The following is a 25,875-nucleotide window of genomic DNA, read 5'->3' on the forward strand; positions in this document are numbered from 1 at the left end:
CTTCTCTTCTCTTCTCTTCTCTTCTCTTCTCTTCTCTTCTCTTCTCTTCTCTTCTCTTCTCTTCTCTTCTCTTCTCTTCTCTTCTCTTCTCTTCTCTTCTCTTCTCTTCTCTTCTCTTCTCTTCTCTTCTCTTCTCTTCTCTTCTCTTCTCTTCTCTTCTCTTCTCTTCTCTCCTCTCCTCTCCTCTCCTCTCCTCTAGTGTGGCATCATGCTCTCCCTGTTTTTCCACCCTCCCCATGACATATTCTCACAATAGGCAGTCATGCAGTAATGACTAACAGCATTAAAGTAAAACAGATATTTTATATGAACTCTTACTGCTTAAAATCATGAGCTGTTGCTCCAGACCCTCCCGTACTAAACACGTGGCGTGCTGCAGTGTGAGACGTGTGTCACACACCTCACACCTTGAGGTGGACACAGCACTGCTCAGGGGTGTAACACCTCCCAGGCACTGGCTGAAGTTCTCCTGTCATAGCTGAACTTAGCGGGTTGCACTCAGATCCCGAAACCAAAGACAGCATTTAGAGCAAGCCAAAGAAATCAGCATCGAGTCAATAGCCCATAAAAGATCAGCCCCCCACAGTGATATGTTTGAATGTCTGGCTTCAGGAATTGACTTGAGCCTGTGTTTCTCTCAAGAGCTTTTGTTATCTAAATATAATTGTTTGGTTTATGCTAAACTTATTTTTAATATTTTTAATGAACTTGCCATAGGCTGTAGCTTTAGTATAGGATTAGATTTACCCTCAGACTCTGAGAACTAGAAGTGAAACCCAGTGGTATCTGAAAGAGGCAGCTGGAGGTTTCGTGGGCAGTGAGTACCACCAATCTCTGTAGTACTTCTGCCCAAACTGATCTTCCACGTCTGCTCTCCATGAATTTGCCTTTTCATAGGGTTTGTAGACTGTTCCTCTTGCCTCCACAGATCTTTTGCTCTTAGATGGACGAATACGAGGGAAACAACAAACAGGATTGACTTTATATACCTTCTTATAATTGAATAAATTAGACATAGAGACATAGATATTTTAGTTTAGCTTAAGATATGTGGATTGGTTTTGTTTTCTCCTCCCCAGAATATAGCTACTATCGCTGCAAGGCCTCTCAGTGCCTTCTGAATGTGTTCTGAAGGAAAGAACACAAATAGATCATGGAAGAAATAAAAGACATTTGGCAGCGGCAGCAGGTACAAGTATTAACCAAAGGGGAAAAACCTGCAGGCACTTTTTGTTTTCTGGCACAGGGAGAAGAAAGACCTCAGGCTGGTTCTTTCTGAATGAGGACCTCTGGAAAGTGTGCATGGAGAGAGCGAGAGTGTGTTGCGTGGTTTCTCACCCTTTTTTAAGACTTAGTGTTGGATCTGATATGTTTCCCTGTCATGGGAGTAGCTGTGAACATGAACAAAATGTTTACAAATTGCACGAAGGTTATAAATGTTTGTTTGCCTGAGAAGAGAGAGTAATAAGGCTACGGCTTCATATCAGAGACAAAGGTTTTAACATATTTTTTACATATTGAAAACAGTGAAGTTGATCAAGTGCTTTGATATTTATAAGGATTTTATCAAAATAAAAAAATGGATTTTATTAATGTGTCTTGTATTTTCTATCAAAGAGATTCAAGTTTTACAGAGAAAGCTGCAGTTTTATAACTAGCGTCTGCAGCTCTAGTTTTTGGAAAAAATAGTCACCCCTCATTTGAAGTCTGTCTTCAGGCACTGTAGTATTACATATCTTTTTTATGTTCCAAGTAAAATGTCTTTGGCAGTGGTAAGATATACAATCAACTGTAAATAAAGTTTCTGATAGCACTTTTTTGGGGCTATTGACAATTTATGTCGAGTTATTAAATTATTTAAACCTCAATGGAGGACTCTGTGCTGTGCTAACATGACTCTGGAGCGGTCAAGGCTGAAATATGTCCCCACCCTGCCAGCTGCAGGTCTCTTTGATCAACTCTTTACCCTCTGACACACTTGGAGTCTTTATACTAAATGAATGAATTGCTCAGTGGCCAACAAACATACAGGGTATTTGTTGAAAATAATAGCTGTCAAGTATTGTACGTGGCTGGAGAGTTGGTCACCCAAAAACTTATTCTCAGAATTAAATACGCTGCAGCAGAGCCTTGGGGTCAGCTCTGCTGGTTTTGGCACAGGAGGGAAGGAAGCAGTGCCCTCTGCTGCATTTACAGCCTTCACCAGTCACACTCATGGTGTCTTTCGTGTTGAAAAGGTGGAGTTTAACACCAGCCTGGCAAATTTCTTTTACTTCAAAGAAAAAACCCGGGAAGTAGCCATCTTTCCTTCTGGAGAGCAGCGGGCTGAAGATCAGGCAGGCACCTGTTTGTGGCCATACACCCACTGCCTACGTACCTGGGCTTCTCTGCCCCTCCAGAGATTTGTCTCTCCTGCTTCAGCCCACAGGACTGTGCTGGCCGTCCAGACAGGAACTGGGACCTACAAGAATTCAAGGAATCAATTCCAGGAAAAGAACCCAAGTCTTCCAAATACTCCATTTGAAAATGACGTTACTGAAAAAAAGTGGAATTTGGCATATAAAGAAAGTAACATAATAGAAAGAAATATATAATACAATTTTTACAACTCAATGGGAAAGAAATTTGGGATTTAGATTATTGGAGCTTTAGGTAGACAAGGAGCAAATTGCTAGGGATAAATCTTGTCTAGCCTTCAGATTTTAAAAGTTGCAAATAGTTGAGAGACTTAGAACACCTGCAACCACAGCATGAAGGTATGAATGCCAGAGGAATGCTGCTCTAGAGATGTTAGTTTCTTTTATTATCTATATGAACTAGTAAAAAAAGCATTGTGACAATCTCCTTTATCACTCTGCTGCTAGATAGACTACATCTAACTTCTGGTCTAACTGCTATATTTTTTTGTTCTTCCCCCCAACAAGTCTGATCTTGCTTTGTGGTGTTAGCTGCAGAGTAAAGAGTTTGTTCCATTTTTGGTTTTAATTAGCATTTAATTACCTATCCTCATTTTTTCTTTGGTTATTCTTCCCTGGCATCTCTTTAGGATAAAAACCTTAATTTAGAAAGCATCCTACAAAACTCCAGCCTGCTTGTTTTTCATATTAAGTCTTGAGATTGCTTGGTTGTACAGATTTAGCCTAATAGAGGTTTGGTCCATGAGCTAAATCTCTTAAGTACTGTTATTTCCATACTTTTTTTTTCGGGAAGCGCTTCCTCTATGAACAGATGGCCTTTTCTGGGTTTCTGCTGTCTTTTCGTTAGACAGGAGATAAGGCTGAAGACTTTAAACAAAAAATGTTTCTAAAATAATGTTTAGTTTCCCGTTTCCATCAACCTCTCCATCATTTATGCCAAGTACAAGGTTTCACTGTGATGAAACATTTGCACATGTGACCTGTGTTGGCTTCTCTCGTGCAGCACGGTTTGGGGACAGGGGATGTCACTGACGGGAGAGCACAAGGAAACTCTGCCTTTGCTTAACAGAGCTGATGTGCTTCACAGTCAGGTCCTGTGTCACTTCTATTTTACCATATTTTACCCACATACTTGGGTACATAACTTCGAATAATTTGTAGAAGCTCCTGACAGTTTTGGTTTTCACATGCAAATCATACAGGTTGCATGCAACAGCTAGATGAAATGTCTTTTTTATAAACATCCGATATAAATACTTTTTTCTGTCTCATTTGAAAATATTTTGAATAAAGCATCAGCTATTTAAATGCCAACATTTTGCTTCCAGTTCTTCTCTTTTCTACAGCTGTATGAACACCAGACAGAAATGCGCTCAATAAAATCATTTAAAAACAAAACCAAAGGAGCACTTTGGCGGTTTTGAGGAAGAAAGGAACTCAGTCATCCTCGGTGTTTTTCAGAGAGTCTGTTCTTGATTTCTGTTTTCCCTTTATCCTGTTTAAACTCCAGCTTTTTGTGTAGTTTGAGTTTTTGTGACTAAACAGTTTACCTGGAAATCACCAAAGATCTCAGCATCCAAACTTACATTCCAAAATTGATTTAAAATGCTGATGGTTATTTAGAAAGCATAGGTACCTATGTGTGAATAGCTGAAAGAATGCTGAGTTCCCAGGTCTGCAGGTGGCAGCAGCAATCCAAAAATTGCTGAAGATGATGTATTTGTTACCAATCTCATTGCAAATGCTGTTACAAATAAGAGCAGCATCTTACTGTTGTATCAAACTAAAGAATACAACATCGTGGTACTGTGCTATTCGACAACATATTGATTTTGAAGGCTGTTAAAAACGGCTGCAGAGACCAGCCAAAGACCTTCCAGCCTGTTGGCCCAATACCCAAAAGAAACTTTGGATCTCTGGAAACAGTTTAGCTCATCTTTGTGACTGGTTCAAGGAACCTTCATCGGAAGCACGAAGCCAGAAGCAAAGCCCAGGACAAAGCCATTCACAAATGTCTGCTTCAGCAAGTGCATTGGACTGAGTTAGTTTTGAACTGTCCAATACATAGAAATAACTATATGAGGCAAAATCAAAGCAAAACTATTTATTAGTTAACATTATTTGAGTAGCTGTAACATGATGTGTAGTGTTTTCAGCAGATATCCTGAGCAAATCCTTGAAATACTCTCTTCTGTACTCACAGTCTGATGATGTTAATGTAATTGATGTTCTTACATATTGTTCCTAAAATGTTTAGCAACTCTACTGAACTATCTATATATATTCTCTCTCTATATATATATTTAGCAATGTATACACAATATACTGTATGCATGTTATGTATGAATGTATATACACACATGCACTGTAAAATGTAGGAAGAACTGGAGGGTGAGTCTAGAGCACAGCAGGTTGTGTTGAGTGCTGTGGAATTAAGGTGACAGTGGACTCCACCAGCCTCCTGAAGTCGGCAGGCAGGGTCCTGTGCCCAGAGAGGCTTCAGTTTTGGTGTGTGGATGGTGTCAGTGATGTAGGTAGGTATGTGGGAATGTTAAATATATGATGTTGAGACGATGCTACCTCAACAGAAGATGTGTCTCCTGAATGTTGGAGATGACCAGCACTCTTACCTGCACTGGCAAATGGTGCTGATGATACAAAATCTCGTTCTATTTTGACACATACTCTGGAGATAGATGTGTGGCTGAGGACAGAGATACTGGGTTCAAAAAGATGGTAACAGACTAAACTATATTCAATAATCTACGCCGTTGAGCTGACTGTGAACAACTGAGTGGTGAGATGTGAAGAAAAGGAGGAAAAATGCCAAAGATAGGAGCATGAGCACCAAAAAAAAACCAACCTTCTAATAGAAAAAGAGGCCTTTTGCAGATGGCTTTTGCCAGTAGATGTCATTGTAAATAAGGCAATGGTCTGGATATCACCTTCACACTGACACCTCAGCCGGAGTAACATGCAGAGTGTCCTGAAGTGTCAGTCTGTGGAAGAAGAGTATGTAACATCACTCATGTGCCTAGAGGTGCTGTTGATTGTGACTGACTCCCTTTCTTAAAAGTGAAACAAGGATAATGAAAAAAAACTATTTCCTTCAGATGCATAACAAAAGACTTTCAGACTTGGGTGAATCTGTGCTCCCTGGTGTCTGTAAGCAGTTGCCATCACATAGTTCCACACATGCCTAAAAGCTGTATGCTGGAAACAACCACTACAGGAGCAAGGTAAGTGTTTCTGTGTTTTCTTCTAGCTGGAAGTTTCCCCAGGCAATAAAAAAAAAACAACAAACGAGTTTTTAAGTCATTTCTGTTTGGGGAGCCTGGACTGTGCATGGCCGTGTCAGCACTGCCAAGCAGGCTCTATAGGTCCAGCATGTTTTGGCTTAGCTGGACTTCCCTGAGCATATGGAAAGGCAGAGCTTGGGCAGTGGGTCAGACCATGCTGGTGCCCAAAGCTCTGGGAGCAAGCTCTGGGCAAGGGCACATTCACACATAGAACCAGAGAACTATCAAATGGTCAGAGTTGGAAGGGACCTTAAAGATCATCCAGTTCCAACCCCCCTGCCCTGGGCAGGGACACCTCCCACCAGACCAGGTTGCTCCAAGCCCCATCCAGCCTGGCCTTGAACCCCTCCAGGGATGGGGCAGCCACAGCTTCTCTGGGCAACCTGGGCCAGTGTCTCACCACCCTCACAGCAAAGAATTTCTTTCTGGTATCTCATCTAAATCTCCCCTCTTCCAATTTAAAACCATTACCCCTTGTCCTGTCACTGCACTTCCTGACAAAAGAGTCCATCCCCAGCTCTCCTGTAGCCCCTTCAGATATTGAAAGGCCTATTGAAAGCCTTCTCTTTTCCTAGTTGAACAACCCCAGCTCTCTCAGCCTGTCCTCACAGCAGAGGGGCTCCATCCCTCTGATCATCTTCATGGCCCTCTGCTGGACCCGTTCCAACAGGTCCATGTCTTTCCTGTGTTGAGGACTCCAAAGCTGGACACAGAGCTCCAGGTGGGGTCTCACCAGAGCAGAAGGGTAGAGTCACCTCCTGTGACCTGCTGGCCACGCTTCTCTTGATGCAGCCCAGGATGGGGTTGGCTTTCTGGGCTGCCACATGCATTACATACAACTGAGCATAGGTGATCATTGAGCAGGTTTTTTGCAAAGGCAACAGTAAAGATTCATAGAGGAAATCTGACCAGTTATTTTGAAACCAGTTTCTGCTTCAGTTTTCTGACAGATTCCAGTCGACAGGGGTGCTCACTCCAGCCATGGCACTGCTTTGACCTGACTCTCAGCGTGAGGTTCCAGAGAGCATTTGCCTACCTGTCTCTACCAGTTATGACGGATTTTAATATCACTGTGAGCACCAAGGCAGGTTTCTTGGTTTTACACAGGCACACTGCAAATGTGAGTTACAGAAACAGTTATAATTGTGGACATGACAGTACATTACTAAAATGTTCTTTTCCCCCCTGCTTTTTTTTTTTTTTTTTAATAATTTATTGGATAGCTGTCATTTTTACTGAGCTGGATTTGGCCCTCTGTGCCAGTGTACAGTGGGTAAATTCAACCTACACTGCCCCCACCTCTGGCTTATGGCAATCAGGAAGTATGAGGAGCGGCTGAGGGAGTTGGGACTGTTTAGTATGAGGAAGAGGAGGCTGAGGGGAGACCTCATCACTCTCTACAACTTCGTGAAAGGACACTGTAGAGAGGTTGGTGCTGGTCTCTTCTCACAGGTAATTAGTGACAGAACGAGAGGGAACGGCTTCAAGCTCCAACAGGGGAGGTTTAGATTGAACATTAGGAAAGAATTTTTCACCGAAAGAGTGGTCGGGCATTGGAACAGGCTGCCCAGGGAGGGGGTGGAGTCACCATCCCTGGCTGTGTTTAAGGGCCGTTTAGATGCAGTGCTAAGGGACACGGTGTAGGGGAGGACTTTGTAGAGTAGGGTAGATGGTTGGACTCGATGATCCCAAGGGTCTCTTCCAACCTAGACGATTCTATGATTCGATGATTCTATGATTTTTACTGAGCTGGATTTGGCCCTCTGTGTCAGTGTACAGTGGGTAAATTCAACCTACACTGCCCCCACCTCTGGCTTATGGCAATCAGGAAGTAATCTAGTAATCTAGCTCTAACCCTGCAACGTGGCTATCTCAGAGCGGGGTGGGAACACCCAGGATATCGGAGCTGAACAGTACACACACTGCCTAGGTGTGATATTGCTTAAATAATACTGAAGTCTCATGATTGTACTTCACTTTTCCCCAGTGACCCACAGGGGCGTGTTGCATCATGCCAGTGTGTTCAGCAGAGTTTGCAGAGTTACTTGCACTAAGCTGGAGCTAAAAAACAGGTCGAGAGCCAAAAAAAGGTTAAACTGGAGAATTTTCTCTTGCATCTTGCATCCAGTAACTCACGCAAGAGGAAAACACAACTGACTGCACGGCTTTGTATTGAAAAAGAGAGCTCTGCTTCTTTGTCTGAAAAGTGTGTACTGCTGTTTAGTTGTGATTTACAAGCTGTTACTTATATGTTGGTACTGGACTTCCTTTCTGTTGTAGCTTAAGGCTATATTCAGTCTCTTCAGAGCCAGTAGTCATCCCAGCCTGGGCACTGGGTCAACTATTCAGCATGCAGGTCTTTGAGTGCTAAGATGTGCTGCTTCACAGTACTTGGCACTTCTAGGACTTGGCACCCTTGCGTTGGTAGGCACTGTACAAACATTAGCTCATGCTTCTTACTGGCACTAAGGATTACCTTTCCCATTTGGCAGAGAAAAAGCTACCCAGCGAAGGTATACAACCACTAACCAAATGAGGGGCTAAATAGTTAAAAGGAAATTATTTAGTTGCATATTCTTATTGCTATCACTTCATTTTCTGAGTTTAAAGAGAGGCATAATGTCACACTCACAATATAAGTACTATCCAGCTACAGCAGTGAGGGCTTCATGTTAAAAACCAGTGTAGCAGATGCCTCCTGATGGGCTGGTTCAAAGCCTGCCCACTGGGGCATTTGCAGTGACAACAGGGATCCCTCAGACTGAGCAGGGAAAAGCCATCCACTTCTTGAACGAGTGTTTTAACTACCAACAACCCCTGCTTTTCCAGAGGGGAGTCAAACATACCTGCTGTGTTTTGCAGTGAACTTAACAGCTGCGCCTATTGGGGTAAATAAAGCAAGGCAGGACCTACTTTCTGCTCCTGGAACAAGGGCCATAAGACTCAAGAACATCTCCTGAGTCTGTACAGCTGAACTTTCCTGGGTATCTTCCTCCATATGGTCTATTGGGAACCATCACTTCACCCTGCCTGGGCCCTCTTACAGAAAGCTCTAGCTGACATTTGCCAAAACCACGCTGGAGAGCTTCCACTTGGCCAAGGCCAAGACCTGTCTCTCTCCAATCACTAGCATGGGCACGACTAACGCTTCTAGAGTGTTAGGAGTGAAGCAGTATGACCTGAGGCTTCCCCAGTGCCTCTCTCCTTTCTGAATCCCACCAGACCGCCTGTGTGACACCTTGTCCTCACTTGGTCTGGACACTTAAGTCTCCATAAGCTTTCTGCTGTGTGGACGCCACTGCATGTGGCATTTCTGCACCACGGTGGTATTTAGATGTCTCGTAAATGAGAGAGGCAGGCTGGCATATGCTTTCTGGAGTTCTCTACTGAATTTAGCCGCTGGCATTCATCCCGTTTCATTTTAGGTGGCAAAATGCACCTTCTGAATGGTGTGGTAAGCCTTTCTTTTGCTTCTCCTTATTTACGAAATGGGTGTATTAGTGCTTGTTCTATTTGTAAAAGTCTGTTGTCTTTCAGCAGAAATTTAAGATTTTTGTGTGACATAAGTGAATGCTGATTTAACTATGGAAACAACCACCGTCTTTGTTATGAATGTGGTAAAACTAGGACCAACCAATCCTGTGGTCAAAGCCAGGAGCATGTGGGTGAGATTGAGGAGGATGGGAGCAAGTAGAAATTGGGCCCCCCCTTCTTCCTCTATGAAGAAAGAGGAGCTTTATGGTTTGCAGCCTGGAAAAATGGGTGTGTGGGAAGAGCTGACTTTAGGCCAGGAGCAGGTCATGTATCTGTCTCAGGGAGAGCAGTAGAAAGTGGTTTTGAAAAGCTGTGTTGTAATGGCAGGTCTGCTCTCAGAGGTCTAAGCCATCTATAGCATGGGCAGAAACTGTCTTCTGTTCCTAACTTTGCATCATTTTTTCTTTATGTTCTCACAGTAGTCACATCATTATGTGACTTCAAACTGGTACTTAACCCCTCGATTAGCCATTTAAAAAGAAGCTTTTAATTTCCTTGAAGTATGAATACCTGAGAGATCTCCTAATTAATGGCAGCTCGAGCCCTGCGTCAAGTTTTGTCACTCCTGTTGTGATGCTTAGAGATTTCAAAGCATAACTTTCGAGAACAAGGGTTCAAGAGTAGTTGCTGAATCTTAATATTAGTCTAACACTCTCATTGGAATAAGTCCTTTATTCCTGAAGATCTGCAGAAGAAAATTATTGCAAACTGTGTGTACATCACAGCCTTGAACACAGTTTGATTTTAATATATATTCCTTTATACCTACAATATTGTTCTGTTGAACCATTTATTTGAATTCCCTCGATGCTCCTTTCACAACTTGCCCAACTTGTTTTAGTATCACAGAAATGAGATTTCAGAAATAGGTCTAGAGCTTGATCTCCTGCACCATATGTATGGACCATAAGTATATGGTCTTGCAACTGCTTAAGCCAAATATCTGTTTTCCACCCTTGTCTTATCAATCAGATACGCTTACATGAGTTAAAATGTCACTAGAAGAAAGAAATACATACGACAATATGTATACAACTTGGAAGAAGAGCTAAAGGATCACAGGGTAGGTCAGCAATGTTCATACCAGGGAAACCTAGGAGGCCAGAAGCAGGGTACAATGAGTGAAATAGGAAAAAAAAGGATAGGTTTTGGCTGAGCTTTCATTTGCAATAATTATCTAAAGCTGTGTGGAGGCTTTTCCTGGAGCCTTTCTCTCCCCTGACCCAATGACAAAAGAATCCATGTTACAGACTTTGCTGTGGGATGTGTACTGAAAATGCAAAATGCAACATCGCTAGCTAGCAACCTTGTAAAATCCTGTCTAATGCTAATCCTAACGAGCTTGTTCAAGGGCTGAAAGCCCTCTGAATGGGTGAAGGAGTGTAATCATTTCATGCATTCCTCTTGCATATGTGCACAGAAGACACAGTGGCTACATTGGGTCCCACCTCCGAAGTATGTTGCCATTGGAGAAATGGCCTGTGTGGTTCCACAAAGATAATTAAGAAATAAGGTTCTGTGAAAGGATATTAGACCACACTTCACAACTGTGAGAATCAATGGGAGAGCACACAGTTTGGCAAGGGAAGGAGGGGACTAACAGACCTGGCCTTCCTCAAAAGACTGCAGGGAAGCCCAATAGCTTTCACAGAAGGGCCTGTGGATGTCCCCCTCCTTGCTCTTCCTTAGGGGCAACCTCCAGATAAGAGAGGGCTGGTCCTATTGCATCAGTTGCTGATAGCTTTTTGTGCCACTACTACCAAATCCATCCTAACACATTTCTCAAGGGTAAATCTAAACATTTCCTGACAGCCCATTTTTGGTGTGCCAAGGGTTAGTGTCTCCTTATCAGGAGGAAGCACTTTGGTTTCACGGGTGGCCCAGATGACCAGATTGCCCTGGCCTTCAGCTCTCTCCTGATTAACACCCCTCCAGCTGAAGGAGAGAGTTTACAGCAGGGCAGGAGAGGGTATGTTCAGAGCTACCATTTATAAAAGTGTTGGCAGTGCATGACTTGATCTTTGGTATTGATACAATGCTCTGTAACTGAATATCCCAGACAGAGAGGTTTTATTGCATTATATTTGGTCATGCCAGACTCCACTTAAACTACCTTTCCCCAGTCTTTCAGCCTCGTTCACTGCTTTATCCCTGTACAACCTCAGTGAACGGGCAGTTTGCTGAAGACTTTGGTGAGAATAAGAGTAGGCCGAAACATCACCACAAGTCAAATGTGCGGGTTCTCAAAAAGACACAGCCTCATGCCACCGGGACTCCTCTGCAGTTCAGATGCTTTTGTGACCAAAATGTCAAAAAAACTGCTTAGGAAACTGTCTGTTCCAAAGTTAGTTCTTGCTCACGTGGGGGTGAATGCCAGTGGGGCTGAATTCACAGAATCTTTATGGTTGGAAGGGACCTCTGAGATCATCAGTGCCAACTACGAAAAAAAAAACAGTAAACAAAACAAAACAAACCCAAAAACCAAAGCACCCACAAACAGACACAAATCAACAATCTAGGGTACTAGTCTACAGGTTTCTTAAATCCCTCCAGGGATGGTGACTCCACCACCTCCCTGGGCAGGCCATTCCAGTGCCTGACCACCCTCTCAGGAAAGTAATTCTTCCTGATATCTAATCTAAACCTCCCCTGCCCCAACTTCAGACCATTTCCTCTGCTCCTGTCATTATTCCCTGGGGAGAAGAGGCCAACCCCCACCTCTCTACACCCTCCTTTCAGGGAGCTGTAGAGGGCAATCAGGTCCCCCCTCAGCCTCCTTTTCTCCAAATTTAACATGCCCAGTTCCCTCAGCCTCTCCTCGTGTGTTCTCCAGACCCCTCCCCAGCTTGGTGGCTCTCCCTTAGACATGCTCCAGCAGCTCAATGTTCTTCTTGTGGTGAGGGGCCCAGAACTGAACCCAGCCCTGGAGGTGAGGCCTCACCAGTGCCCAGTCCAGAGGCACCATCACTGCCCTGCTCCTGCTGGCCACACTGGTCCTGACACAGGCCAGGATGCCATTGGCCTTCTTCATTCAAGACATGGCTGCAGCTGGGACTCATCCCTGGCCATGCTCTGTGGCAACACATGCTGCCCCTTGCCCCGCTGTACCCCGTGACTGAAGCGTTGCTCCGGCAGCCATTGTCCCACTGAACAACATCTGCCCAGAGCTGCCACCGGGTGTGCGACATGCTCGGTCACCCCTCGGCCATCCTCGGGCTTCTCTTGCTTGGGCAGGATGGATTTAAGCTCATGGGTATCCTGAGGAGTGGCAAATGCTTCATAGAGCATATCAGGAATGAAGCTGACTCGCCCCCGGGGCAGGGAGAGAGAGGGAAGCTTGGGGCTTTCCTCAGCTCGCTCTTAAATTTCCACCCTGGATGTTGTGTGTGTTTATTTATGAGAAAACTAAGCAGAGGCTACACATTGCCTGACACGGTGAATATCAGGGATAAGATAGTCCAGCCTCTTGATGTCACGGATTTATCCAAATGCGAGGCAGTAGCTCTCCCCAGACAAAATAGGAAGTGAATGTAATGGATATCTAACAGGGGATCATCAGGTGGGGATAGTTTGGTGGTGAGGGAAGCGCTCGTTTCAGGCTGCAGGAACAGAAAGTGCTGCTGCCGTCACTGCTCCCAAAATGGCACAGCTTGGTCCTGCACCCACTGGGGCTGCCGGATCCCAGCGGGCTCGGGGCAGGTCCTCTGCAGGAAGCCACCAGGAGGCCTTGGGAATGGAGGGCACTCGGTCCCTCGGGAGAGCAGATGTCTCCTTGACACCCGGGCTCTTTTCGCACCCTTCCGAGAAGAACCTTACACCTCTGGCTGACTTAGTGCTGCAACTGATAAACCTTAAAGAAATTAGTCACAGTGTGCCCTACTGGCAGAACACAGTCCCATTGGCATATTGTTCCTACACATCTACTATTTGACCCGACTTGGCTCTAGCTACGCTATGGTGAACTTTGTGGCCCAATTTAGTTTGTTGATTTTAAAGTTTTTATGGTGTGATTTCTCGGTTACCTCACTGCAAAATACTTAATGGCTTAAGCAGTCAAAAAATAAATGCGTTTTATTTGAGCTTTGTGCTAATGCAGAAAAAGGTGAATGAGGCGTGCAAGGAAGCTGTAATGCGTTGCCATAATGTAGGTAGCAGTCCATGGAATTTTTTTCAGCAATTTTTTTTCTTTTCTTTGATAAATAATGCAATCAAGAAACTCAGAATTGCTAGAAAATGTGCTGACAAGCAGTTTTGCTTGAAAAACAATTTTTAAAGTTTCAAGAGCTAGTATTACGTCTGGACATTTCAAAACGGTCTGCTCAACTGATTTCAATTTTAAGTGGTTTCTTCTACTGCCCAGCATTGTTGCTAGCTGCTTCCAAGCCCCACTTTTCCCCTCAGGTGCTGCTGGGCTTGCTCAGCACTGCAGCACTGCATTGCTGCGCCTGTTATAGACAGGATTAGAGATGTACAGGATTCCCAGAAAGTCTTACGAAAGAAGACTTCTTGTATAAGGTCTTTCCTTTTTTGAAAAGATCTACATACCATACGGTAAAATCCCTAAACTTTATAAGGAGCTATTAGCTGGGCCTCCTCAGCCTGTCTCATCTACAGGGTTTTATCTCGGCATCCTCAAATCACACTTATCAGTTCATAGAATCAGAGAATAACAGGTTGGAAGGGACCACAAGGATCATCTGGACCAACCTTTGTTGGTAAAAGCACGTTCTAGACAAGACAGCCCAGCACCCTGCCCAGCTGAATCTTAAAAGTGTTCAAGTTGGGGAATCCATCACTTCCCTGGGGACATTACTCCTATAGGTGATTTTTTTCATTGTGAAAAAGTTAACACCTTTGTGGTTGTAACAGTACGCTTCTTCCCTCAACATGAGGGAAAAGATGAATTAGGAAGGATTTTCTAAAGAAAAAAATGAATGCGGACCATTAACCAATCCAATTTTGCCTTATAGCCAGAAAAAAAAGGAGTCTTAGTTCATGCATCCAGCAGGGTACAAGACAGACAAGGTAGCTGGAGCCCGACCTGATTAGACATTCTGCTGATTAGATGCTAAATGCTGTGTTAACAACTTTTTCACAGCTGCGGAGCTACACAAGGAAACTTTATTTTAGCAAAGTTAGTGTATTTTGAAAGTCTTTGCAAGATGAGGAGAAGCTTAGTAGAAGCTCTCTAGATAAGTGTCATCTGTGGTAGCTCGCATTTGCCTGTTTCTCTGTCACTTGGGACAAAAGGTAATTTACTGTGGATTTGGCTATTGATGTGCAGCACACAAATACCATTATTACATATGGATAAAATATAGAGCAGCAGATGAGAAAAGGATTCATTCTGGTAAAAGGCAGAGATAGTATTCTTTTAAGAAAGAATGTTTTCCTGTGTAATTTCCTCAAGTCTTTGGCCTTGAGAAATCACCCATTCAAACTACTGCACTGGGTAATTTTCCTTTCCATCTCTTTTATATTGCCAGCAAGTACCATTGGATGTCAATATAGCGATAGCTTTATGTCCTAAAATAAAATCATGCTTATATTTTATTCACTTTCCTTGCTATAAAGATAAGAGATTTCTCTTTCACTGGTAGTCAAAGTCTAGAGATACTATGAAATGAGGTTGCCTTTTCTTGGTCAAGTCAAGGACATTTCCCTTGCCTGTTTCCCAAACTCTGAATTGGTTATTCATTTTCTTGGTTGTCATAATCAGGTCCATTGGGTTTTCACAGTTGTTCCTACTTGATGTTTTCACTTGTATTTTATTAAAGCAATTTTCCAAAGGAGTTACACAAAAAGAAGTAGGATTAAGTCATTTTTGTTGGAAACGAACTTGAGACAAACTAGTCAATCCAGGTGCCCACTTCCTGTCAACCTTGTGCATGCATGCAAAGGTCTCCAACTGATTGAACCCAAAGCTCTGCAGCTCAGGCCCACCCAAAATCTGAGAAATTACAAGATATGGCTCAGGACACTAGTTAGAGAACTTTTTAAAGAGAGTCTGAATGAAGCAGTTTTGTATAGGAAAAACAAATTGCTGTTCTCCCTGACAGACTTGCTCCCATTTCTCTCAAATGTGTGCCCATTGTGATCCCTTTGTGAAGTTCAATTTTTTTGCCATCACAAGGAAGATGCCTCCTCTGAAACTAGTCTCTGTCTTCACTTTTCCCACAAACACCATCAGAGTTTTTTCTAGAGAACTGAGAGGAGTGAAAATTACTGTCTTCCTGTTCACGGCTGTTAAAGGGATGGTGCAGTTGTTGCACTAAGGAGGAGATAAGTGGTGTGGTTTCAGGACCGCTCATTAAGAAAGTATCAATTACCTGAGTGAATTATTGGTTTCTTTGTAATTTTTTCCTAAGCTTAATGAACAGAGAGAGACATTTCACCAGCTTTGCTTAATAAGGTAATAGGAATAGGTATCGGTGGTGAGAATGGCAGGAATATCTGCCTGAATGTTGTTTGCTTTTTAATTAGCACAGACATGGTCTTGCTTTTGGATACTGAGCTCCTAATTCCCTTGCTTATGGGTGAACTCCCATTTTGTTAATAAATCTGCATCAGGGATTGATATTATTTGGACAAGAGGTTTTTCTGACAAAAGGGAGATTCTTGTCCATAAAGGTGGAAGTCTAAAACTTAAGCTGAATTTCATTTTATTGTATTTTATTATTTTCATTTTAGCTGCTACATGCTTATTTGCAGTTTATGCTCATTCTTCTGCACTTCCTATTAACAATTTTTCTTGTAGTTCCAAGCTAGTAGAACAAAAATCAATGACCTCTCCTTTTTTTCAGGTGTAAATTTCTTGTGATGTCTCAAAACCTCTTTCATATGGAAAGCTTGTTCTGTTTTGGAACAGAATAAAGGAAGGTCTTGATATAAATTTATTGTGTTTCTTACAAATGCATTGCATGGAATTAAGTTAGAGTCTTAATTTCTGTCATGGTGCTTAACAGGCTAATAGCACAAGGCAGCAAGGGTACACAACCCAGCCAAGCATAAGATAATTTGATTGGGGCAAGTAGTTAGTTATTTATTTCATTTCATGTGTTCTCGGTCAATACTAAAGTCTTATTGAACGAGCTGTTGAATACACACTCTGGTTAGGTGAAAAGCCAGACCCCTGAATGCAGCTGGCTGTAGCAGAGGCAGTATTCTGCACTGAGAGCAATTCAGCTTCTGAAAACATTGGGAACTCACATTTGAAAATTTTCTGTACTATATAGAGGAAATGTAAGGAATTGTAAATGTTTACAGCACTGCTTTTACTGTACAGCCAAAGGCATGCAAATGTTAAAGACCAAACTATATCTGTAGCAACATGTGCTTGCAAAACCCCAACAGATAATAGTCATGTCATTTAACGAAGGCACTTCGTCATTTCAGTCAACACGTAAGATACATAATGGGCTGAACTGGAAACCTAATTTCTGTTCTAATGCCTTATGTTGTTTCTTGTAGACTCTGACTTTATCTTCTTCAGACCTTTGCCACTGCTGGCTATTAAATAATTCAATTGTCACTGCTGGAGCTGTTTGGAAAGCTGAGTACTGTTCCACTTGAGAAAAAGTGAAATAAGGGTGTGACTTAAATGTACAGCCAGATCAAGGGGCTTTTTTTTTTTCCATGGACATATGTCTAATAATTCTTTACTAGATCTGCAAATGAAATGGAACAGCAATTATCACACACTTTCTTTTAAAACACTGATAGCATAGCACCATTAGAACACTATTTCATTTCAAAGCTCTTGCTTTATTAATTTAATTTTAATCAGGCAAACATCAGTTAAACTAGAAATAAAGCCCATTTTTATTAGCCAAATCAACAATAATCCATTAGTAATTGCCATTCACAGTAGCAATTTCATTGCAACTAACAACAGACTTCTCATACAGTTGGATAAACTCTCCTTGTGGGAATCTGAGTACTGATTTATTTCAGTCTGAACAATTACGTTGCTTCTTATCACCACAGTTTACTTAGTACATCGGAAGGAATGTGAAAATTCATTACAAATTTTAAAGCACATTTCGGTGTTAAAAGTCACGCATTAAACTGGATTAGTTGCCTACCACAAAAAGAATATAGATTAATTCCAGTAAAAGTAGTAGCTGAATGCCACAGTGAATTACAACAGCTTCTGGCAGGACAGGAATATTGCAGCTGAGAACACATGCACGTTTTAATTTCTTTGGCAGGTTCTTCCCTCGTCTTTGTTTGGATGTGTTGCTCTTGAGGAGCAGGCCGTGCTGCAGATTTGCCCTGGTTGTCTGGATTTAGCCTCTCACCACTCTGCCTTTCAGCGGCTGGGGCTGCCGGTGATTGCTCAGGATGGGACAAGGTGCTTCCCCATCGGCAGAGGACAGGAGCGTGCGGAACTGAGCCAGCTAAATGGGGCGAGGAAGGAAGGGTTATATTTAGCTTTTCATTGCACGTCACTGAGAAATTGTTATACTTCCCAACTAACTTTCTATTTAAAAAAAAAATAAAAAAAATTAAGTTTCATAATATTGAATTAATCCAGTGGTGAGTCAGGATTTATGCTGCCACAGAACAAATAACCATCTTTGAATATCCGACTCACCTTTCAGACACTGGTACCACTCTGCTACCACCTATGTGAAAAAACTGGGGTTTGATAAATTAAAAATATCATTGATTGTGAAAGTAAAAAAAAAAATGCCTTAGAATGAATTAAGTTGATTTTTATGTCAAATGACTTGTACTTAACTTCTGTTCCTCATCCATTGAATAGCCCAATTAATAACACCTTGAATAAATATTAAGGATCTTCAGAATACCTAATTTATGTCTACATGTGGAGGTGGGAGGTGTCCCTGCCCATGGCAGGGGGGTTGGAACTCGATGATCTTTGAGGTCTCTTCCAACCCAAACCATTCTATGATTCTATGATTCTATGTGTGCTTTTGTTTTCAAAGATTCAAAGTGCTTAACTAGCCTTATCTGGAAAGTTCTTAGTTCAAACACCTTTGGAAGGACAAGTGGCAATAATTGAACTGCATAAAACAATTTCGTAACAGTTTAGAACAGAAAGAATACTTGCCTCAATAAGGCCAGTGAGAGATATTTAGCTTGTTCTATCGACATTATTAGGAAATAATGCAACAATAAAGAAATTGGTACAGCTCCTGGCCACTCTATGATAGCACTGAACGGAGAACTATACTTTGGCTATTTGACCTTGTGGCATGTGACAAAACTCCCTGCTTAGGCAGGTTTTGGGCTGAGATTAGGCAAGAATATGAATTTCTTTTGGGGAATCTCGCAGGAATGAAGATGGGAAGAAGTCAGCTCTCTGCCTTGCTTCTGCTTTGGCAGGGAAGTTTAAATAAGCGAATTGCCTTTCTTGGAGTAATGGAAGCAACCCCACCAATCTGAAGTCATTTTAGCTCAATTCCCACAAGACTTTGTAAGATGTGAGTGGCCTTACCTGGCTGAGGCAGAATCATAAGTATTTATCAAGAGCAATAATGTGGTTTAAAGGTACTACTCATTTTACAGTAAAAATAAGACAAATAAACCTTATAAAATGCAGTGAAAAAATGTAAAGTGATAATGACACTGAAGCTAAAAGACAAGAAGGGTCTTACTTCCTGTAGTACTGTACCTGCTCTGAGCTGATTGTAATTGGCTCTTTAAGGATAATCCAGATGACACTCTCGTGGAGAGGAGGATGAGTCAGAGAGCCATTGTAGGTCCAGTAATCCAAGGATTTGGGCAACAGGCTTGAAGGATCAAATGCAGAAAAGGGGGCTTGCTTACCCTGTAGAAGATACATTGAGTTAATGAAACCCGTGAGTAAGATAAGATTAACAACTCAGGCTACAAGGGAGTGTGTTCTTATATCAGAGGAGGTCCTTTCAAAATGCCAGTGTTTTCTCATAGCACCAGCGGTGAGTTGCTTGCCCTGATGTTAAGTTTGACACTGAGATACATCTAGGCTGGCACCCCGGACAAGGAGCAGTGTTATTCAAAAGAACAAAGAAAAGCCAAGTTCCATCCCAAATGGTGTCAGATACCAAAGAGTTAAGTCATCACTGACTAAAGGGTTGTATGGTGGTTTGGATTTTGTGGGTTTTTTTTCAAATACTGAACTCTGTGCTCCAGAGCAAGCAAAACACTTCAGTGTATAATTAATTTTCAGCTGTCTGTTGAGGCTAGAGGGAGGATTCACGCATGTTGATAATTGCATGATCAGGGTCAAATTCTACATTCCTTTTTACAATCGTATGGGAGATGCTGTATTGTATTTTTAACATGTTACACTAAGATTCAGATATTAAGAGTCTATCTCTGTTTATCCTGTGCCTTTGAGAGGCTTAGTGGGAATAGTCACTGCTTTACAAGACAGCTTAAGAGAAGTGCAGTTCTGGTGTTATTTCTTCTTCCTTTTTTTCCTCCTCCAACTGACTGAAACTTCATTTCAGTTCTTGTAAGGCTGTGCTGGTGATGGACACCAGGGGTAATTTTAAATAGATGGATGGAAGCACAGGGTTGGGTAGAGATCAGGAACTGTGTGCTCTTACACAAAGAGCCCACAGCTGTCTGCAGGGTGGAGCTCCAACAATACAAAATATCTTATAGCATCCTGAAAACTCACGTCCAGGATCATGCTTTCAGCTCCCACATCTTCAACAGCCTCCTTCAGCTGAACCCCCACACTATTCTGTAGTCTTCAAAAAGGCTGAAGCGGATTTTAATTTAACTATTCTGTATACTATCCATGATCAGGTTGGGCTGCCATTTACCTTAGTCTTTACTGAATCCAAGGCCTTCAAGACACCCTTCAGGTTTTCATTGCATGAGCCAAGCTGTAAATAAACAAATATACTTTAAAATCCTAAATACACAACAATAGTTTTATTCTAACAGAATCAAGAACAAGAATATGCTTTATAAATGTTGATAAGTTTAGCTTTGTAAACTTACTATGAACAAGGCAAAATTTAGAACTTTTGAGGAAATAACAGGAAGTTTTGCTTCTGCTTTGCAGAGTAACGCAAACTAGTGCGAAAATAATCTGTGGTTCAGAAGTATATGATTGCTTTGATCATATGGATCTGATCATATGATATGATCATATCATATCCTTGAAATTCACTTCGAAAGCAGTCACAGGGCTGATTTTGCTGACATCTTTTTTGCAATGCGAACTATGAGTAATTATATTTTCACAGTATACAATAATATTTTATGATATTTTCTTGATATAAAAAAGCCCTTAATAATAAAGAATTCTTTTTCCTGCCTCGGTTGATTTTGAAAGGGTAAATATGCCACGTGCACGGATTCAAGATTTTTTGGAGTTCTGGTTTAGAATCTTCTTTTCTGGTCGGTAGACACAGTAAGAGCCCACGGTGACTCAAACTGTCTTTCTGTGAAAGTTCACATCATCGAAAATGGAGTGGAAAGCAAGCACAGAAGGTGTGAGCGTTGCCTGTTACAAAGGTGGATGAAACACCACAAGTTAACTAGCACCCATGCCCCTAAAGCACAGCTCGAGCTTGAAGGCTCTGTGGACGAAAGGAGGATTTGGGTAAAACATGAGGAAAGTTGGCCATATGGGCTAAAGCAGGGTAAGAGACAGTCACAGAATCACAGAATCTTAGTGGTTGGAAAGGACCTCTGAGATCATCGAGTCCAACCACAAAAAAAAAAAAAGAAAAAAAAAAAAAAAAAAAAAAAAATAAAAAACCACCAAACAAATACAAAACACACCACACCAAACACCCACCAAAAACACCGTACCCACCAACTAAACCCCACACTCAACACCTCACCATAAACCAATAACCTTGGGCACTAGAGCATGCCCTGAAGAGCCATGTCTACACGTTTCTTAAATCCCTCCAGGGATGGTGACTCCGCCACCTCCCTGGGCAGGCTGTTCCAGGGCCTGACCACTCTCAGTAAAGTAGTTCTTTCTAATATCTAATCTAAATCTCCCCTGCCCCAACTTCAGACCATTTCCTCTGGTCTTGTTGTTCGTCCTTTGGGAGAAGAGGCCAACCCCTGCCTCTCTACACCCTCCTTTCAGGTAGTTGTAGAGGGCAATGAGGTCTCCCCTCAGCCTCCTCTTCTCCAAACTAAACATGCCCAGTTCCCTCAGCCTCTCCTCATAGGACTTGTTCTCCAGACCCCTCCCCAGCTTGGTGCCTCTCCTCTGGACACGCTCCAGCACTTCAATGTCTTTCCTGTAGTGAGGGGCTCAAAACTGAACACAGTACTCGAGGTGAGGCCTCACCAAAGCCGAGTACAGAGGCACGATGACTTCCCTGCTCCTGCTGGCCACGCTATTCTTGATACGAGCCAGGATGCCATTGGCCTTCTTGGCCACCTGGGCACACTGCTGGCTCATGTTAAGCCTGCTGTCCACCAACACCCCCAGGTCCTTTTCTTCTGGGCAGCTTTCCAGCCACTCTTCCCCAAGTCTGTAGCATTGCCTGGGGTTGTTGTGACATCTTTGTGTCATCTCCACCGATTTGACACAAAGACATGGTTTTTCCTCGTCCTCGTCACCGACCTCAGTTTTGGTAGAGAAAGGGAAGAGAGACACACGTGTTTGCAGTGTGTCAGCAACTGACCTTCAGGAAAACAGTGAGGATTGCCAAGCCATCCGGCTTGTCGGAAGCCTCGGCTGCGTTCGAATACTTGTCCGCGTTCCAGTGAACAAGATGAAGCTGAAAAAGCAATTTGGCAGGATCGTTTTTGCCTGTTCTACCGCAAAGAAATGCCGCAATTTGAGTCAAAGGGTTAGAAACTGCCACCCTGCAGGCAGGGGCTGACGGTGAAACTGAGAACCTGCCTGCCAACGCCGGCGGATTCACCCTGTTCTGCTGAACGGCCCCGGCACTGCCAGGTCTCACACCCAGGTTTTATCTTGGAGTAAGCAGAACCACACATATTCCTGAAAGCAATTTAGAGGTAAGTCCACAGAGATGTGGAGAAATCACAGCTTACAAGGGGCATGTATTTTTCTGACTCTATCATTAACAGTCTCCTGTGCGTGCCTTTATTTCCAAGTCCTTAAAAATGAAATACATTAATGGGGTGTGTAACCACTTTGTTATACATGGTGCAATATTTATTCACAATAGTCCCATTTACTGCAAAAGATTGATGGTTTGGCCGTGAAGGTCATGGCTGTGGATGGTTTATATCCAACATAGATCTTTCAACAAGTATTTGACAGTATTTGCTTTAATAGAGTTTTAAGGAACTTTTGTTCAGCCTAGTATGTTCCATATTATATCTTGAGTTGTATTAGTGAAATATATTATATCTTGAGTTATATAAGTGAAATATAAGTTTCCAAAACTTACAAAACTTGGAAATCGTAAGAGTTTCTTTAAATACCCTCTCACCTATGAAAATGCTTAGCAACTATGTAACTCTATGGCAATGGTCTGGATTATTTGTATAATCTTGCAGCAACATGATCACAAAAAATCTCAAAAGCTCTTAAAATACAAGGAGGAGATTCTAAAATATAGGAACAGAACATAGAAATTATCATATAATGCACATTATCTTAACATTCTGATTTAAATCAGATTTTTTAAAAAACTTCTGGCATTTCTTAAAGCTGAATTGCTGTTTTTTCAATTTAACACCTTTACTGTTTCAACATATTTTAAACTATTGATTCAAAGCCAACTAATAAACACTTAATCGTGGGCTGCTTAAACACAGCTTAAGTGCACTATCTCTTTATGGCAGAAAGCAATTCTAAAGAAACACCCCTTTCTTATCTTGGCTGTATCAAACGAGATAGCTTTAGCACTCTCAACAGCAGAAAATTTCCTATTAGGAACACACTTCTGGCTGCGTGCTTCTAATGCCTAAATTAAAAATGAATAATCCATCTCATTTGTTTGTCACGTAATGTTCCTAAAATCTAAAAAGCTGCCAAAGATAACATTACATGAATTGAACGTGAATTGTTTGTTGATGTTAGCTATTAGCAGGACACTAGAAAAACAATAAAAACTGTTACTTTAGAGAGGGGTTTTAATTTTTATAAAACAGACCTTGCTTCATTATCTGAATGTACTTGACAGCTGCTAGGGCCCTTGCTAGATAACTTTTTAACCTCTTTCTCTTCATTAATTACTTCTGGGATTCCTTCTTATTTGTTGTTCTTGAAAAGCCAGAAAAAACTACCTCACAGTGATCAGCATGCTTGTGCCTGTGAGGAGCTCCAGCTGCACTCATATGGGGGAACTGGGTGACCAGACTTTTTCAAAAGCAGCTGATTTAGTCTCAAACTGAATATACCTACACAGCTGACCTTTTTAACGTTTAGCAGATATTACTCATTTTTCAATCTGCACCTTTCAGCCCTATTTCATTGTTTAGATTCTCTAAATTTAGATGAATAAGTACTGACCACAGAACCCAATTTGCTCTTGCAAAGCCAATTTTGCACACGCAGAGATGGTATTGCTTTTGCAAAATAAAATAACTATCAAAGCTATCTACGTATGCTTGTTCTTTTCCCTAGGGACGAGGTATGAGACTGGACTTTGAAAACTTTAACTTTTCTTTCATTGCCTTTACCTCTGAGGCATATTTCTTTCCATCCACCGTGTGCTCTGAGCCTTGCTCATCAGTTTGGCCCCAGTGGAAATGAAACTGCCGCAATCTGTACGTTCCAGCCAGAGGTCCACCAGTCAGCACTACAAATGCATGAAGTATGGGGAAAAACATCAATCAATAGAGTCTTCCTGACAGGCAAGTTATAGATTTCCAAGATTTTATAACATGCAAGCAGTTTTCTCCATGGTAACATCTTAACAAGTTTTGGTATTAGATTATTTGTAAACATCTGGAGAAAAAAAACCCAACAAACAGCTTGTGCAGTTAAGCCAAAATTATTGAAGGTTTTAATTCTAGGTATGTATATGAGTACATTGGTTATAGTAAATCTAAATGTCTCCTCGATACAGTTCCAAAATTCGGGTGAAATATATGTCAACCCTATATATATTCTACCCTAGAGAGAAAATAAAAGGAAAAATAATGCAGAAAAACAACAGTTCGCTAGAAACGGTAATTGGATTTTAATAACTGCAGAATAAACTGTCCTACCTCATGGAATCCACTTCTCACGAAAATTTGTATTATTTATGAAAGTATTTTAAAGGCCTCTTTCTTCACAGAAGTAACATTTATAGGTACTTAAAGTTTTCTGAATTTAGATTATGAGATGTCACAGGTATACTCAGGTGTTATGGACACTGTTTATTGGTCATTATCATTAATTCCTTGCTTACAAGCACATAAATGTGTATTGATTGCCACTGTAGTGATAGGCACCTGCCATTGGGAATGATGCTTAGAAATATGTGCCTGGAATTCTTGCAGCACTTGCGATATTACACATCGGTACAAATAAATCTCCTTTGCTCTCAAGGTAATAAGACTGTCTGAGGAAAAACACCTTGTCCAGAGTGATTCCATATGGAGTTATTCTGTGAGTAACTTTTGTATATGTATGAGTCTCCCATCCCATGATGATTAAAAAAAAAAAGAAAAGCACAATTGAGTAACTGTGTTTAGAAACTCTGCTCTTAGTTTACCCTCCCCAAATTAGTGATTATCCTGGAGGTTTCCTACTGGGAAATTACCAGTCCTTTTGCCATTAACACAAGAACACTTGCCAAGAAGTCCTAATTTTAAAGAACATAATTTGGATCTCCTGTGACACTTAAAGCATGTTGCCAACCAGTACAACTAAGTTAGCAAGCATACCCTGTTCTCCTGAAAAGCAACTGGTATTGTTTTCTATATAAATTAGAGACAAAAAAGAGAATGAAAACAGAAAATTTCTCACATTCCCCTCTCCAGATCCCCCTTTTACTAACCTGATTGGTTGTCCTTATCCTCAAAATTCACATGGAATGAATGTCCCACGTTGACGATCTCTTTGCATGTGGAAGGCTTCCAGGTGATCTGCAGAAGTCCCAGAGATGCATCTTTTTTGACGTCCTTGGTTTGAATATCAATAGGAGATTGACGGTCTCCGTTGGCAACAGGGTATAATTTGTGCCAGTGGTCAGGTCCTAGGCAAAATAAATAAATAATTGACGTTTTCTACTTGTAATTCTGTACCAGAACTGAATTCCTGTCACTTCCCCTTGGAACCAATTGTACACATAATACTTAATATGCTAATAATCCATGCAATTCTGAAAAACTCTTATAAGGAAAAAAAAAAAGAGAGAAATATTCAATATATTATAAATAAATCTGATTTTCTATAAGAGATAGCTTTTACCATTGTTTCCTTGATAACTCCAGTTCAAACTTGCCATTTTTTTCTTCTTGCAAGGTACTGTCTCCTTTGAAAAGAATCTACTGGTGCTAATGAAAGCTGTTATGGCAAGATCTCTGCTTTGATTCTCTTCTGAATTTCTAACTTATGCCTGGGCTTTTATATGCCTGCTTAAACAGTAAAGACAGTAATATATTCTAACCAACCTTTTTTGATTTTATATGATTTCAGAATGACCTGAGAAACTGTGATAAGAGAAAGGATTGTAATAAGGAAACAGTGTGGTTTGCACCCTGTTTACTTTCTGATTCAGTAC

General features: G+C 41.6%; 1 protein-coding gene across 1 annotated transcript; it reads right to left on the bottom strand.

Annotated features, from left to right (window-relative positions):
* Positions 1-17,532: 17,532 nt before the first annotated feature.
* CA1 (carbonic anhydrase I) lies at positions 17,533-25,640 on the bottom strand. The gene is made up of 7 exons (XM_014965277.1): positions 25,563-25,640; positions 25,150-25,347; positions 23,843-23,961; positions 21,868-21,963; positions 20,032-20,094; positions 18,891-19,046; positions 17,533-17,649 (listed from the first exon to the last, which is right to left on the bottom strand). The coding sequence occupies exons 1-7, from the start codon at positions 25,597-25,599 to the stop codon at positions 17,539-17,541; spliced, it is 780 nt and encodes a 259-aa protein (XP_014820763.1). The 5' UTR covers positions 25,600-25,640; the 3' UTR covers positions 17,533-17,538.
* Positions 25,641-25,875: the final 235 nt, after the last annotated feature.

Source organism: Calidris pugnax, unplaced genomic scaffold (assembly GCF_001431845.1).
Source record: "Calidris pugnax isolate Ruff unplaced genomic scaffold, ASM143184v1 scaffold41, whole genome shotgun sequence".
Lineage (NCBI taxonomy): Eukaryota > Metazoa > Chordata > Aves > Charadriiformes > Scolopacidae > Calidris > Calidris pugnax.